This window comes from Bombina bombina, chromosome 3 (genome assembly GCF_027579735.1).
Source record: "Bombina bombina isolate aBomBom1 chromosome 3, aBomBom1.pri, whole genome shotgun sequence".
Taxonomy (NCBI): Eukaryota; Metazoa; Chordata; class Amphibia; order Anura; family Bombinatoridae; genus Bombina; species Bombina bombina.
In genome coordinates this window covers 944783284-944799086 of record NC_069501.1, presented here as the reverse complement: position 1 = coordinate 944799086, position 15803 = coordinate 944783284, and the positions used below count along the sequence as shown (strand labels likewise).

At 40.4% G+C, this 15803-nt stretch overlaps 1 protein-coding gene across 1 annotated transcript in view; it reads left to right on the top strand.

Annotated features, from left to right (window-relative positions):
* The window catches only part of VWA8 (von Willebrand factor A domain containing 8), a 1436595-nt gene that overhangs the window by 525617 nt on the left and 895175 nt on the right, over window positions 1-15803 (top strand). Inside the window, exon 15 of the mRNA XM_053707969.1 lies at window positions 15431-15544. Within this exon, the coding sequence (XP_053563944.1) occupies window positions 15431-15544 (114 nt within the window). The remainder of the gene's footprint in view (window positions 1-15430; window positions 15545-15803) is intronic.

Genomic DNA, 15803 nt, shown 5'->3' with positions numbered 1-15803 from the left:
GGCCACGCAGAACTTGGTATGCAGATCTAGTGGACATGTCCTCTCTGCCTCCGTGGAAACTTCCAATGAGACAGGACCGTCTCATTCCAGGTCCTTTCCAACATCCAAATCTACTTTCTCTGCAGCTGACTGCCTGGCGATTGAACGCTTGATTTTGTCTAAGCTGGGATTCTCTGGTTCGGTCATTGATACTTTGATTCAGGCACGTAAGCCTGTCACTAGAAAGATCTAGCATAAGATATGGGGTAAATATCTTTTTTGGTGTGAATCCAAGGGCTACTCATGGAGTAAGGTTAGAATTCCCAGGATTCTATCTTTTCTCCAAGAATGATTGGAGAAAGGGTTATCAGCGAGTTCCTTAAAAGGACAAATTTCTGCTTTGTCAATTTTGCTACACAAACGTTTGGCTGAGGTTCCAGACGTTCAGTCTTTTTGTCAGGCTCTAACCAGAATTAAGCCTGTGTTTAGACCAATAGCTCCGCCCTGGAGTTTAAATTTAGTTCTTAATGTTCTTCAAGGAGTTCCGTTTGAACCCATGCATTCCATAGATATTAAGTTGTTATCTTGGAAAGTTTTGTTTTTGGTTGCTATTTCCTCTGCTCGTAGAGTTTCTGAGCTTTCAGCATTACAATGTGATTCACCTTATCTTATCTTTCATTCTGATAAGGTGGTTTTACGTACCAAACCTGGTTTCCTTCCTAAGATTGTTTCTAATAAGAATATTAATCAGGAAGTCGTTGTTCCTTCATTATGTCCTAACCCTTCTTCTAAGAAGGAGCGTATGTTACATAACATGGACGTGGTCCGTTCCCTGAAGTTTTACTTGCAGGCGACTAAAGATTTCCGTCAATCATCTTCATTATTGATTGTCTTTTCTGGAAAGCGTAGGGGACAGAAAGCTACCTCTCTTTCTTTTTGGCTGAAGAGTATCATCCGTCTGGCGTATGAGACTGCTGGACAGCAGCCTCCTGAAAGAATTACGGCTCATTCTACTAGGGCTGTGGCTTCCTCATGGGCATTTCAAAACGATGCTTCTGTTGAACAGATTTGCAAGGCTGCGACTTGGTCGTCTCTTCACACTTTTTCCAAATTTTCCAAATTTGATACTTTTGCTTCTTCTGAGGCTGTTTTTGGGAGAAAGGTTCTTCAAGCAGTGGTGCCTTCCATTTAGGTTCCTGTCTTGTCCCTCCCTTTCATCCGTGTCCTTTTGCTTTGGTATTGTATCCCACAAGTAAAGATGAAATCCATGGACTCGTCATATCTTGTAGAAGAAAAGGAAATTTATGCTTACCTGATAAATTTATTTCTTCTACGATATGACGAGTCCACGGCCCTCCCTGTAATTTTTAAGACAGGTTTAGATTATATTATATTTTTTATAAACTTCAGTCACCTCTACACCTTTGGCTTTTCCTTTCTCTTCCTAACTTCGGTCAAATGACTGGGCGTGGAGGGAAGGGAGGAGCTATATATACAGCTCTGCTGTGGTACTCTTTGCCACTTCCTGTTAGCAGGAGGATAAATCCCACAAGTAAGGATGAAATCCGTGGACTCGTCATATCGTAGAAGAAATAAATTTATCACTTAAGCATAAATTTCCTTTTGTTTTCCCTTTGTGACTCCTATAAACGTTTTATCTTTTATACGGTGGTGAGAGTCCACAAGCCATTACGATGGATTCAAATCCTGGCCAGTAGGAGGAGGCAAAGATACACAACACACTAAGAGCTTTTGATTTCTCTCACCTCTCTGATGACCTCAGTCTTATCTTTGCATCCACAAGAGGAAGGTTAAGAATTGAGGTGGTCCAGATTCTTCGTTGACAGGGGTTTTCAGACCTACTTGAGACCCATTTTTCCCTCACAGAACCAGAGATAGAAGAAAGGGGAGTACGGAGTACTTGATTTTGACAGAAAAACACCCTCTGGGAGTTAGTCACAAGCCTGCCACTGGTGCTGTGGAGACTTGTCCCATAGCCTCCTCCTGTTGGTTCAGCCTGCCATAGGTGTTGCAAGGATTTGTTCACATTAAGTGAAGTGGTTACCGCAACCTTGGCAAGCGGCTCTTGACCCGGAAGCCCAGAAAGACTGTGTGGGCGTGAAACTCCTGACCTCTGGTATGCCATAGCCGATAGCGGCGGATCAAACCGCAAAAGTAGTCAAAGGGAAAGAATAGGCAGGCACAACTCCAAACCGCAAGTGTTTAAAAACAGTATAACACTTTATTGGAGTCAAAAAATTAAAAAGTAGATGCAGACAGGCAGTATAGGTAACAGACAGTCTAACATGTTTCACGCCACTGTGGGTGCTTACTCATAGACTCAAGTCTATGAGTAAGCGCCCACAGTGGTGTGAAACATGTTAGACTGTCTGTTACCTATACTGCCTGTCTGCATCTACTTTTTAATTTTTTGTCTCCAATAAAGTGTTATACTGTTTTTAAACACTTGCTGTTTGGAGTTGTGCCTGCCTATTCTTTCCCGTTGCAAGGATTTGTCCCTTAGGGCTAGATTTATCAAAACCATTCTCCTTTAATTCTGTCCAAAATAGCTCATACGAACTGATCGTCATATTCATCAAAGCACTATGTGCCTATAATTGCGCAAATCTGAAAGAAACTTCTTCGCACTCAGCGTGCATTCGCCTAGGCGCACAGGCGCGCTCCCGAGTGCTAAAATTTACATTAATAATAGGCGTAATTTAACAGCCCAACCTACAAATACGCCCAGTTTCTTATTTATCATTGGTTTGCGCCGATAGGGAACTGCAATTTCGGCTTCAATTGCGTGTTGTATATTTCGCCATGCAGAATGAGGCAAACACCATTATAATACATGCTTTTACATCTTGTGATGCAGTACTTTCTTATTTTAACTCTTTTTTCAAAGGCTCAGAGCCAAAAAGAGACTTTTATTGCCAGAAATTTGCGCTTCCACTGGCGCATAAGGGTACCAACAGTTTTATATATATATATATATATATATATATATATTAATATATTTATTTTTGTGATCTTAAATTATCAACATATGTCAAAAACAGCACAGAAAGATTATATAATATAAATATAAGCTAAATATTAACTTATAAATAGAAAAGAGTATGAGAGAGTAGGTAATATTGCTGAACCAAAAATAAGTAAATATTCGCTGGTGCCACCCTTGATAATGAATTATACAAAAGTCAAACAGAGAGAATGTAATCACAACATATAATGCTGTTGTGAAGAAAGCAAGGGATAAAACAAGGCACACAGAATTTGGTAAATAATCAAATTTATTAATTCCTATTTAAATCCCAAACCACATGTATGTGGATCACAAAAGTGACAAGGTCAATCACAATCTAAAAGTGAGCATTCTTAACTAAATAAAAGCAAATTTCAAAGACTAAATGCTACTTGAAAGGCCAGGAACCTCTAAGCATACGTATGCTAATTGACTAGGGGTTAGGCCTAACCTACTATCTATTACATAGACAGGTAACATATAGTGAGTAAAAATCGTAAGCAAAATCAAGCATAAACATAAACATAATGGTAACAAGTTGACTCATAGAAAAGACATTTTCAACAAACAGATCAGAGGAAATGAACGGCAAATGTCTTATATAGCGTCAGGATATGAGTGCTCGTGCAGACAGGTGAACTGCCACTTCACCACATAAATGTAGAACAATGAAAGTGTCCACAGCTCTCCAATGCTTAAAAGTATCTTTATTAGGACAAATTAGCAACGTTTCGAGGCTAATGCCTCTTAATCATGAATGATTAAGAGGCATTAGCCTCGAAACGTTGCTAATTTTAAGCATTGGAGAGCTGTGGACACTTTCATTGTTCTACTTCTATGTGTATTTTTCAATGGCGCAAGCTGGGGCTGTCCCCATTTCTCTACTCATTCTTTGAAGGGAGACCCAATTATTATTTATATGTTATTTCAACATGTGCTTGGCAATCTTTTTTCCTGTATACTTTAAATGTCGACCTTGATGTTTGCTTTGATCACATTATGCTTACTTAGATTAATGCTATTTTCTCCAACATAGGTGTGTCCGGTCCACGGCGTCATCCTTACTTGTGGGATATTCTCTTCCCCAACAGGAAATGGCAAAGAGCCCAGCAAAGCTGGTCACATGATCCCTCCTAGGCTCCGCCTACCCCAGTCATTCTCTTTGCCGTTGTACAGGCAACATCTCCACGGAGATGGCTTAGAGTTTTTTAGTGTTTAACTGTAGTTTTTATTATTCAATCAAGAGTTTGTTATTTTAAAATAGTGCTGGTATGTACTATTTACTCAGAAACAGAAAAGAGATGAAGATTTCTGTTTGTATGAGGAAAATGATTTTAGCAACCGTCACTAAAATCCATGGCTGTTCCACACAGGACTGTTGAGAGCAATTAACTTCAGTTGGGGGAACAGTGAGCAGTCTCTTGCTGCTTGAGGTATGACACATTCTAACAAGACGATGTAATGCTGGAAGCTGTCATTTTCCCTATGGGATCCGGTAAGCCATGTTTATTACGATCGTAAATAAGGGCTTCACAAGGGCTTATTAAGACTGTAGACTTTTTCTGGGCTAAATCGATTCATTATTAACACATATTTAGCCTTGAGGAATCATTTTATTTGGGTATTTTGATATAATAATATCGGCAGGCACTGTTTTAGACACCTTATTCTTTAGGGGCTTTCCCTAATCATAGGCAGAGCCTCATTTTCGCGCCGGTGTTGCGCACTTGTTTTTGAGAGGCATGGCATGCAGTCGCATGTGAGAGGAGCTCTGATACTTAGAAAAGACTTTCTGAAGGCGTCATTTGGTATCGTATTCCCCTTTGGGCTTGGTTTGGTCTCAGCAAAGCAGATACCAGGGACTGTAAAGGGGTTAAAGTTCAAAACGGCTCCGGTTCCGTTATTTTAAGGGTTAAAGCTTCCAAATTTGGTGTGCAATACTTTTAAGGCTTTAAGACACTGTGGTGAAAATTTGGTGAATTTTGAACAATTCCTTCATGTTTTTTCGCAATTGCAGTAATAAAGTGTGTTCAGTTTAAAATTTAAAGTGACAGTAACGGTTTTATTTTAAAACGTTTTTTGTACTTTGTTATCAAGTTTATGCCTGTTTAACATGTCTGAACTACCAGATAGACTGTGTTCTGAATGTGGGGAAGCCAGAATTCCTATTCATTTAAATAAATGTGATTTATGTGACAATGACAATGATGCCCAAGATGATTCCTCAAGTGAGGGGAGTAAGCATGGTACTGCATCATTCCCTCCTTCGTCTACACGAGTCTTGCCCACTCAGGAGGCCCCTAGTACATCTAGCGCGCCAATACTCCTTACTATGCAACAATTAACGGCTGTAATGGATAATTCTGTCAAAAACATTTTAGCCAAAATGAACACTTATCAGCGTAAGCGCGACTGCTCTGTTTTAGATACCGAAGAGCATGACGACGCTGATAATAATGTTTCTGAAGGGCCCCTAACCCAGTCTGATGGGGCCAGGGAGGTTTTGTCTGAGGGAGAAATTACTGATTCAGGGAACATTTCTCAACAAGCTGAACCTGATGTGATTACATTTAAATTTAAGTTGGAACATCTCCGCATTCTGCTTAAGGAGGTATTATCCACTCTGGATGATTGTGACAAGTTGGTCATCCCAGAGAAACTATGTAAAATGGACAAGTTCCTAGAGGTGCCGGGGCTCCCAGAAGCTTTTCCTATACCCAAGCGGGTGGCGGACATTGTTAATAAAGAATGGGAAAGGCCCGGTATTCCTTTCGTCCCTCCCCCCATATTTAAAAAATTGTTTCCTATGGTCGACCCCAGAAAGGACTTATGGCAGACAGTCCCCAAGGTCGAGGGAGCGGTTTCCACTTTAAACAAACGCACCACTATACCCATAGAGGATAGTTGTGCTTTCAAAGATCCTATGGATAAAAAATTAGAAGGTTTGCTTAAAAAGATGTTTGTTCAGCAGGGTTACCTTCTACAACCAATTTCATGCGTTGTCCCTGTCGCTACAGCCGCATGTTTCTGGTTCGATGAGCTGATAAAGGCGGTCGATAGTGATTCTCCTCCTTATGAGGAGATTATGGACAGAATCAATGCTCTCAAATTGGCTAATTCTTTTACCCTAGACGCCACTTTGCAATTGGCTAGGTTAGCGGCTAAGAATTCTGGGTTTGCTATTGTGGCGCGCAGAGCGCTTTGGTTGAAATCTTGGTCGGCTGATGCGTCTTCCAAGAACAAGCTACTTAACATTCCTTTCAAGGGGAAAACGCTGTTTGGCCCTGACTTGAAAGAGATTATCTCTGATATCACTGGGGGTAAGGGCCACGCCCTTCCTCAGGATCGGCCTTTCAAGGCAAAAAATAAACCTAATTTTCGTCCCTTTCGTAGAAACGGACCAGCCCAAAGTGCTACGTCCTCTAAGCAAGAGGGTAATACTTCTCAAGCCAAGCCAGCTTGGAGACCAATGCAAGGCTGGAACAAGGGAAAGCAGGCCAAGAAACCTGCCACTGCTACCAAGACAGCATGAAATGTTGGCCCCCGATCCGGGACCGGATCTGGTGGGGGGCAGACTCTCTCTCTTCGCTCAGGCTTGGGCAAGAGATGTTCTGGATCCTTGGGCGCTAGAAATAGTCTCCCAAGGTTATCTTCTGGAATTCAAGGGGCTTCCCCCAAGGGGGAGGTTCCACAGGTCTCAGTTGTCTTCAGACCACATAAAAAGACAGGCATTCTTACATTGTGTAGAAGACCTGTTAAAAATGGGAGTGATTCATCCTGTTCCATTAAGAGAACAAGGGATGGGGTTCTACTCCAATCTGTTCATAGTTCCCAAAAAAGAGGGAACGTTCAGACCAATCTTAGATCTCAAGATCTTAAACAAGTTTCTCAAGGTTCCATCGTTCAAGATGGAAACCATTCGAACTATTCTTCCTTCCATCCAGGAAGGTCAATTCATGACCACGGTGGATTTAAAGGATGCGTATCTACATATTCCTATCCACAAGGAACATCATCGGTTCCTAAGGTTCGCATTCCTGGACAAGCATTACCAGTTCGTGGCGCTTCCTTTCGGATTAGCCACTGCTCCAAGGATTTTCACAAAGGTACTAGGGTCCCTTCTAGCTGTGCTAAGACCAAGGGGCATTGCTGTAGTACCTTACTTGGACGACATTCTGATTCAAGCGTCGTCCCTTCCTCAAGCAAAGGCTCACACGGACATAGTCCTGGCCTTTCTCAGATCTCACGGATGGAAAGTGAATGTGGAAAAGAGTTCTCTATCTCCGTCAACAAGGGTTCCCTTCTTGGGAACAATAATAGACTCCTTAGAAATGAGGATATTTCTGACAGAGGCCAGAAAAACAAAGCTTCTAGACTCTTGTCGGATACTTCATTCCGTTCCTCTTCCTTCCATAGCTCAGTGCATGGAAGTGATCGGGTTGATGGTAGCGGCAATGGACATAGTTCCTTTTGCGCGCATTCATCTAAGACCATTACAACTGTGCATGCTCAGTCAGTGGAATGGGGATTATACAGACTTGTCTCCGAAGATACAAGTAAATCAGAGGACCAGAGACTCATTCCGTTGGTGGCTGTCCCTGGACAACCTGTCACAAGGGATGACATTCCGCAGACCAGAGTGGGTCATTGTCACGACCGACGCCAGTCTGATGGGCTGGGGCGCGGTCTGGGGATCCCTGAAAGCTCAGGGTCTTTGGTCTCGGGAAGAATCTCTTCTACCGATAAATATTCTGGAACTGAGAGCGATATTCAATGCTCTCAAGGCTTGGCCTCAGCTAGCGAGGGCCAAGTTCATACGGTTTCAATCAGACAACATGACAACTGTTGCGTACATCAACCATCAGGGGGGAACAAGGAGTTCCCTAGCGATGGAAGAAGTGACCAAAATCATTCTATGGGCGGAGTCTCACTCCTGCCACCTGTCCGCTATCCACATCCCAGGAGTGGAAAATTGGGAAGCGGATTTTCTGAGTCGTCAGACATTGCATCCGGGGGAGTGGGAACTCCATCCGGAAATCTTTGCCCAAGTCACTCAGCTGTGGGGCGTTCCAGACATGGATCTGATGGCCTCTCGTCAGAACTTCAAAGTTCCTTGCTACGGGTCCAGATCCAGGGATCCCAAGGCGGCTCTAGTGGATGCACTAGTAGCACCTTGGACCTTCAAACTAGCTTATGTGTTCCCGCCGTTTCCTCTCATCCCCCGGCTGGTAGCCAGGATCAATCAGGAGAGGGCGTCGGTGATCTTGATAGCTCCTGCGTGGCCACGCAGGACTTGGTATGCAGATCTGGTGAATATGTCATCGGCTCCACCTTGGAAGCTACCTTTGAGACGAGACCTTCTTGTTCAGGGTCCGTTCGAACATCCGAACCTGGTTTCACTCCAGCTGACTGCTTGGAGATTGAACGCTTGATCTTATCGAAGCGAGGGTTCTCAGATTCTGTTATCGATACTCTTGTTCAGGCCAGAAAGCCTGTAACTAGAAAGATTTACCACAAAATTTGGAAAAAATATATCTGTTGGTGTGAATCTAAAGGATTCCCTTGGGACAAGGTTAAGATTCCTAAGATTCTATCCTTCCTTCAAGAAGGATTGGAAAAAGGATTATCTGCAAGTTCCCTGAAGGGACAGATTTCTGCCTTGTCTGTTTTACTTCACAAAAAACTGGCAGCTGTGCCAGATGTTCAAGCCTTTGTTCAGGCTCTGGTTAGAATTAAGCCTGTTTACAAACCTTTGACTCCTCCTTGGAGTCTCAATTTAGTTCTTTCAGTTCTTCAGGGGGTTCCGTTTGAACCCTTACATTCCGTTGATATTAAGTTATTATCTTGGAAAGTTTTGTTTTTAGTTGCAATTTCTTCTGCTAGAAGAGTTTCAGAATTATCTGCTCTGCAGTGTTCTCCTCCTTATCTGGTGTTCCATGCAGATAAGGTGGTTTTACGTACTAAACCTGGTTTTCTTCCAAAAGTTGTTTCTAACAAAAACATTAACCAGGAGATTATCGTACCTTCTCTGTGTCCGAAACCAGTTTCAAAGAAGGAACGTTTGTTGCACAATTTGGATGTTGTTCGCGCTCTAAAATTCTATTTAGATGCTACAAAGGATTTTAGACAAACATCTTCCTTGTTTGTTGTTTATTCCGGTAAAAGGAGAGGTCAAAAAGCAACTTCTACCTCTCTCTCTTTTTGGATTAAAAGCATCATCAGATTGGCTTACGAGACTGCCGGACGGCAGCCTCCCGAAAGAATCACAGCTCATTCCACTAGGGCTGTGGCTTCCACATGGGCCTTCAAGAACGAGGCTTCTGTTGATCAGATATGTAGGGCAGCGACTTGGTCTTCACTGCACACTTTTACCAAATTTTACAAGTTTGATACTTTTGCTTCTTCTGAGGCTATTTTTGGGAGAAAGGTTTTGCAAACCGTGGTGCCTTCCATTTAGGTGACCTGATTTGCTCCCTCCCTTCATCCGTGTCCTAAAGCTTTGGTATTGGTTCCCACAAGTAAGGATGACGCCGTGGACCGGACACACCTATGTTGGAGAAAACAGAATTTATGTTTACCTGATAAATTACTTTCTCCAACGGTGTGTCCGGTCCACGGCCCGCCCTGGTTTTTTTAATCAGGTCTGATAATTTATTTTCTTTAACTACAGTCACCACGGTACCATATGGTTTCTCCTATGCAAATATTCCTCCTTAACGTCGGTCGAATGACTGGGGTAGGCGGAGCCTAGGAGGGATCATGTGACCAGCTTTGCTGGGCTCTTTGCCATTTCCTGTTGGGGAAGAGAATATCCCACAAGTAAGGATGACGCCGTGGACCGGACACACCGTTGGAGAAAGTAATTTATCAGGTAAACATAAATTCTGTTTTTCCTTTCAAATATGTATGTCTACCCCACTGTGTCTCACAAAGGGGTACATCTGTTTTTTGGCAATTATGCTTCTGTTAAGTAAGTGGAAACGTACTTCTACTGACACACAGCTTATAGTTGTTACATTTGCCACTATTGTGCCTCTTATCTGTTAGAGGGTTTATGACTCTTTCAAGGAATAAGATATTGAATTGTCATTTGATGATGTATTGCATCCTGTAGATCAGGATTCTGTTCTTGTCCAATTGTATAAGTCTTTTTCCAATGTTTGTTACCTATTACAAAAGGTTTTTTACAAACTTTGGGATTTCAAGAATCTAATTTCATAGATTAAAAATCTATTAAACACAGAATTTCCAGTGGCAGCCATTGTGTAAGCTGCTAAAAAAAATCCAGGCACTCTAGGAGCTTCTATAATCTATGACTTATCTCTCTTCTGCTCTAGCATCCTGCTTTGAAATCTATAAATTAGTTTTTCTGACGTTAGTAGGAGTGTAAAGTCATAGTTGTTTATTGTCTTGGGCTCCATTAGAGTAAGAAGTTGAAGGCTGGAGCCATCTTTGTGTGGATCTTTGAGGTGTGCTGCATTCACGTTTACTCCAAGCCTTAACCCCCCGTCTTTGTTGAGGCGCTGATACCGCACTGAAAAACTACTTATAAGGTACAATGGTAACTATAGAGGGTTTTCAGAAACTCCTATTGCAATTTCAACATAAGTTTGATGAAGACATGGAGAATCTTCTTGGAGACTTCCATATCCGATGTGTTTAGTCCCATAGTGACAGCCTCTTTATGCAGTATAATTTGAATTAGCACAAAGAGGAATCCTTCAGGCCGCAGTGTCTAGAACAGCCAGAATTTTTTTTCCACCCTTTCCGTAACATAGACCATCGACTTGAATATTAATCCCATATATTATGGAAGACTGTGGACCATAATCATTTTAGGAAAGGAAAAAAAATGTATGCTTACCTGATAAATTCGCTTCTTTCGGAATGATTATTGTCTACAGGTCCCGCCCATTTAAATGCTTTGCCTTTCCTACCTTTTTTTCCTATTTTCGGATATATGTAAAACTAAGAGAGAGATGGGAGGTGGAAGGGTTTTAAAGCTATTGACCCCCTACTAGTGTCAGTAAATATATTTCATATGTTATGGTGGACTGTGGCCCATCATCATTCAAAAAAATAGAAATTCAGGGAAGAAATTTAAAGGAAAGAATAAATCTCAAAATTGTTTTTGTTCCATTTGCCAATGAAAGAACCAAATTATTCTTCTCAGAAACAAGAATGTTCCAGACCTTTCTGGAAGTCTAATTCTTCAAGGAACAAATCCAAAAATCCAAAGGAACCTACAGTATCCTCTAAATCTGCATGAAAGTGCGGCCCCTGATCTAGATCCTTTTGTGGTAAGGGGCAGATTAAGCCTTTTTCAGAAAACCTGGTTTCATTCCCTACAGGATGCTATGGGTCTCAACGTAGTATCTCAGGGATACAGAATGTTTTTTCAGATGAAGGCATCCCAGGGGATGGTTTCTTTTGTCCCATGTTCCAATAACACCCAGTGAATGCTCAAACTTTTTTTCATTTTGTTCAGTAGCTACAACTTGAGGGGATTATAATTCCAGTTCTTCTCTCAGAACAGGGACAGGGGTTTTACTCCAACCTGTTCATAGTTCCCAAGAAGGTTAGAACTTTCAGACCTATTCTAGATTTGAAAACGTTAAACAAATTTTTAAGGGTCCCTACGTTCAAGATGTAAACAATTTGAACAATCCTTTCTTTAGTCCAAAAAGGACAGTTTATGTCCAAAATAGACTTGAAGGATACTTACTTTCATATTTCTATTAATAAAGATCATCATCAGTTTCTTAGTTTCTCATTTATTAACAAAAAATTTTTGTTTGTCGCGCTACCCTTTTGTCTGGCTACAGTTCCTTGAATTTTTACAAAGGTTTTTGGGTTCGCTACTATCTGCTATTTGAGCCCATGGAATTTGAATAGCTCCATACTTGGACAATATCTTGGTTCAAGCTTCATCTTTACTGTTAGCAATTTTATGACACTTACAAGATCTTATTTTTTCTTCGCAATCATGGTTGGAAAATCAATGTCTACAATAAGTTCTCTTGTTCCTCAGAAAAAGTCTCTTTTCGAGGAGTTATAATTGACTCGGTATTAATGAGACTTTCATTGATGGACCAAAGGAGAGAGAAATTACAGCCTGCTTGTACCAAACTTCAGACTATTCCCAATCCAATGGTGCCTGGGTCTCGTGATTGCGGCATCAGATGCAATTCCATTTGCTCGATTCCACGTGAAACCTCTTCATCTATGTATGGTTCGTCAAAGGAACAAGGACTTCAATGAACTCTCTCAGAGGAATCTTTTGGATCCCACTATAAAAAAATAAAAAAATCTCTTTCCTGGTGTATAGACAACTAATGAATTCCTTAGAAAGCCTCTTTTGTTCATCCAAGTTGGACAATAATCAGTAAAGATGTGACTCTCTCGGTTTGGGGTGCAGTATGGGGCTCTAGGAGAGCTCAGGGGGTTTGGTCTTCTCAGGAGGCAAGCTTACCAATAAACATTCTAGAACTCTGAGCTATCTTCCAGGCTTTTCAGAGTCGGCCTCTTCTAAAAACAGATATTTTTTTTTGTTTCCAATCAGACAGTGTCACAGCAGTGGCATATATCTATCACCAGGGGGGAACTTGCAGTTCTCTAACAATGAATGAAATAGCTGGTATTCTTTCTTAAGCAGGGATTGATCATTGCACAGCTTCAGCTATTCACATTCCAGGGGTCAGGAATTGTTATCTGGATGAAGAGTCTTCAATCTCTTCATCCAGGGGAATTGTCTATGCATCAAGAAGTATTCGATCAGATAGTGGATCAATGGGATCTTCCAGAAATAGATCTTATGGTTTCTTTGTTTGAACAACAACTTTTCCAGGTACATGATGAGATCCACGAGCAGTAGATGCTTTTACAGCTCCTTGGTTTTTTTAATTTGCTTACATATTTCATCCAATAGTTCTTCTTAGAGTGGTCTCTCGGATCAAACAAGAGCATTCATAATTAATTTTGGTTGCTCCAGCCTTGCCACACAGAATTTGGTTTGCTGACCTAATTCGGGTACCCAGTTGTCCCCTGTGGTCTCTTTCTTTACGACATTACCTTCTCTCTCAAGGCCCCTTTTAACATCAAGATCTCGAGTTTCTCAACTTGAAGGCTTGGACATTGAGCTCCTGATTCTAAAACAGAGGGGGTTTTCAGATAAGGTTGTGGAAACCTAATTTCAAGCTAGAAAACCTGTCACATAAAAAAATATAATAAGGTTTATCTGTGCTGGTGGGAAAAGAATATCTTTAGTTGGTATTCATTTTGAATTCCTAGAATAATGCAATTTTTGCAGGAAGGTTTAGATATGGTTCAGATTTGTCTGCAAGTTCTTTAAAGGGCCAAAATTCTACTTCGTCAATTGTATTTCACAAAAGGTTGTGAAAATTCAAGACATTCAGAATTTCGTTCAGGCCATGGTTAAGATTCTTCCTGTTTTCAAGCTATTTCTCCTCCTTGGAATTTAAATGTAGTTCTTAAAATTCTGCAACTACTTCCTTTTGAACCAATGCATGCTCTAGACATCACATTTTTTTTTTCGTGGAGAGTTTAGTTCCTTCTAGCCATTTCTTCAGCCTGTGAATCTCCTTATCTTATTTTTCACCATGGTAAAGCTGTGTTAAGAACAAAATTTGATTTCTTACTCAAAGTTGTTTCTTCTGATTCTCTCAATCAGAAGATTGTAGTTCCTCCTCTTTCCCATAATCTTCAAAAAGGAAAGACTCCTTCATAATTTGGATGTAGTAAGGACTTTAAAAATGTTATAAGGGGCACACGAAAGATAGCGACTCAAGGTGCAAAAATAAAAACATAAAGATTTATTTTACATACTTTAAAAACTGCATACACGATGCTAGGCAGACATGGAATAAAAAAGTATATATCTGACGCATTTCACACACTCTTTCAAAATGTTATATACAGTACACGCTACAAAGGACTTCAGACAACTTTCCTCCAAAATGTATAAAACATTTTTTTTTTGTTTTCTATTGCTCTCCCTTTATCTAAGCATGCTTACACCATGGGGAGAAAATTACAACATTTTTTCTCAAGATTATTTGGATGTTTTTTTCACCAAGCTATTGTTTTGAGAACTTTCTACGTTCGTCTTGGATATTTTTACCACAGATGCCAGCCTGTTTGGTTTGGGTGCGTTCTGGGGACCTTGGTGTATGGTCTCCTCAGAAGGTGAGGCTACCAATCAATATTCTAAAGCTCAGTGAGATATTTGAGGTTCTCCAGAGTTGACTCCATTTCAAAGAGAGCAGTGGTGACATATTCAAATCAGTCGCAGTGGCTTAGATAGGAAGGAGGTTTTCTCGAATTTTTGAATTGAGCAGAATTTAATCATTGTTTAATTTCTGCAATCCATATTACAGGAGTGAGCAATTGGGGGGCAAATTACTTCAGCTGATATTTATTTACAGGAATGACCTTTATATCAGGAGATTTTCCATCAGATTGTAAGTGGTAGTGATAGAATTTATGTTTTTTTAATCTAAATCACAAGCTTCTGAAGTATTGTGTCTAATCCAGAGCAACTCAAGCAGAGTTTATAGTTGCTCTAGCAGTACCTTGGATGTTTTCATCTAGTTTACTTTTTCTCAGAATAGTAGCCTGAATCCAACAGGAGCACTCATCAGTGGCCTCGCGGAACCTGGTTTGGGGAATTAGTTCAGATGTCTAGTTTTTTTCTTTGGATTCTTTCTCTGCATCAGATGCATTTAATAATTAAGCTTCTGTGTAAAAAGAAAGAAGAAAACAAAATCTTTACCTGATTACCTGGTAAATCCATTTCTTTGATGGTGGTGAGAGTCCACAAGACCCGCCCACATTTATATTTTCTTCTGGCGGCTGTTCAAATTTGAACCTTGTTTACCCCACTTTGTCGTTTATTGCCTTTCTGTTCATTCCTCCTACTCTTGGCTATACATTAGACTGAGGAAATCAAAAGGATCAAGGATGTTGGGTAACATTGCCTCTTCCTAGTGGCTAGGATTTGAATCTCAGGTGTAATGGCTCGTGGTCTCTCACCACCATGAAATAAATAAATTTATCAGATAAGCATACATAATTTATATATATATATGTGTACTTTAGTTTCAATAATTTCACTCCAATAAATTCTGCTAGTACTCAGCAAATTTAATAGTGAATTGCCAGTTATCTTAAATTAAAACAAGTCAAAAAAAAAAAAAAATGAATTCTACTATTTATGCCTAATCATATTTTTACCCATCTGTTTTGTGACATGAAACTAGTTTAATACCTTTTTTCAGTACTTTCCACATGTTGCACCATCATCAGTGATAACTGATAAGTGAAACATTAGGTCAATTGTTATTTGCAAAATAAAAAAGGACAACAAATATATTTAACATTGATTTTTTATTTCTTTATGTGTAGACTGATACATGACAGAGAGCTAACACTTTATGATGGCACCAGACTACTTAGAGAAGACAGATATCAATATTTAAAGGAGGAATTACAGCTTTCTGATGATACTCTACAGCAGAGGTAATTTGTAACCATATGTTGAATTATTGAAGATGAAGCACTAGTTTTATTACTTATTCTTGATGTTCTAATTGAAACCCAAAAACATTACTTTCTTCTGTTAAGTGTGATCAGTCCACGGGTCATCATTACTTCTGGGATATTACTCCTCCCCAACAGGAAGTGCAAGAGGATTCACCCAGCAGAGCTGCATATAGCTCCTCCCCTCTACGTCACTCCCAGTCATTCTCTTGCACCCAACGACTAGATAGGATGTGTG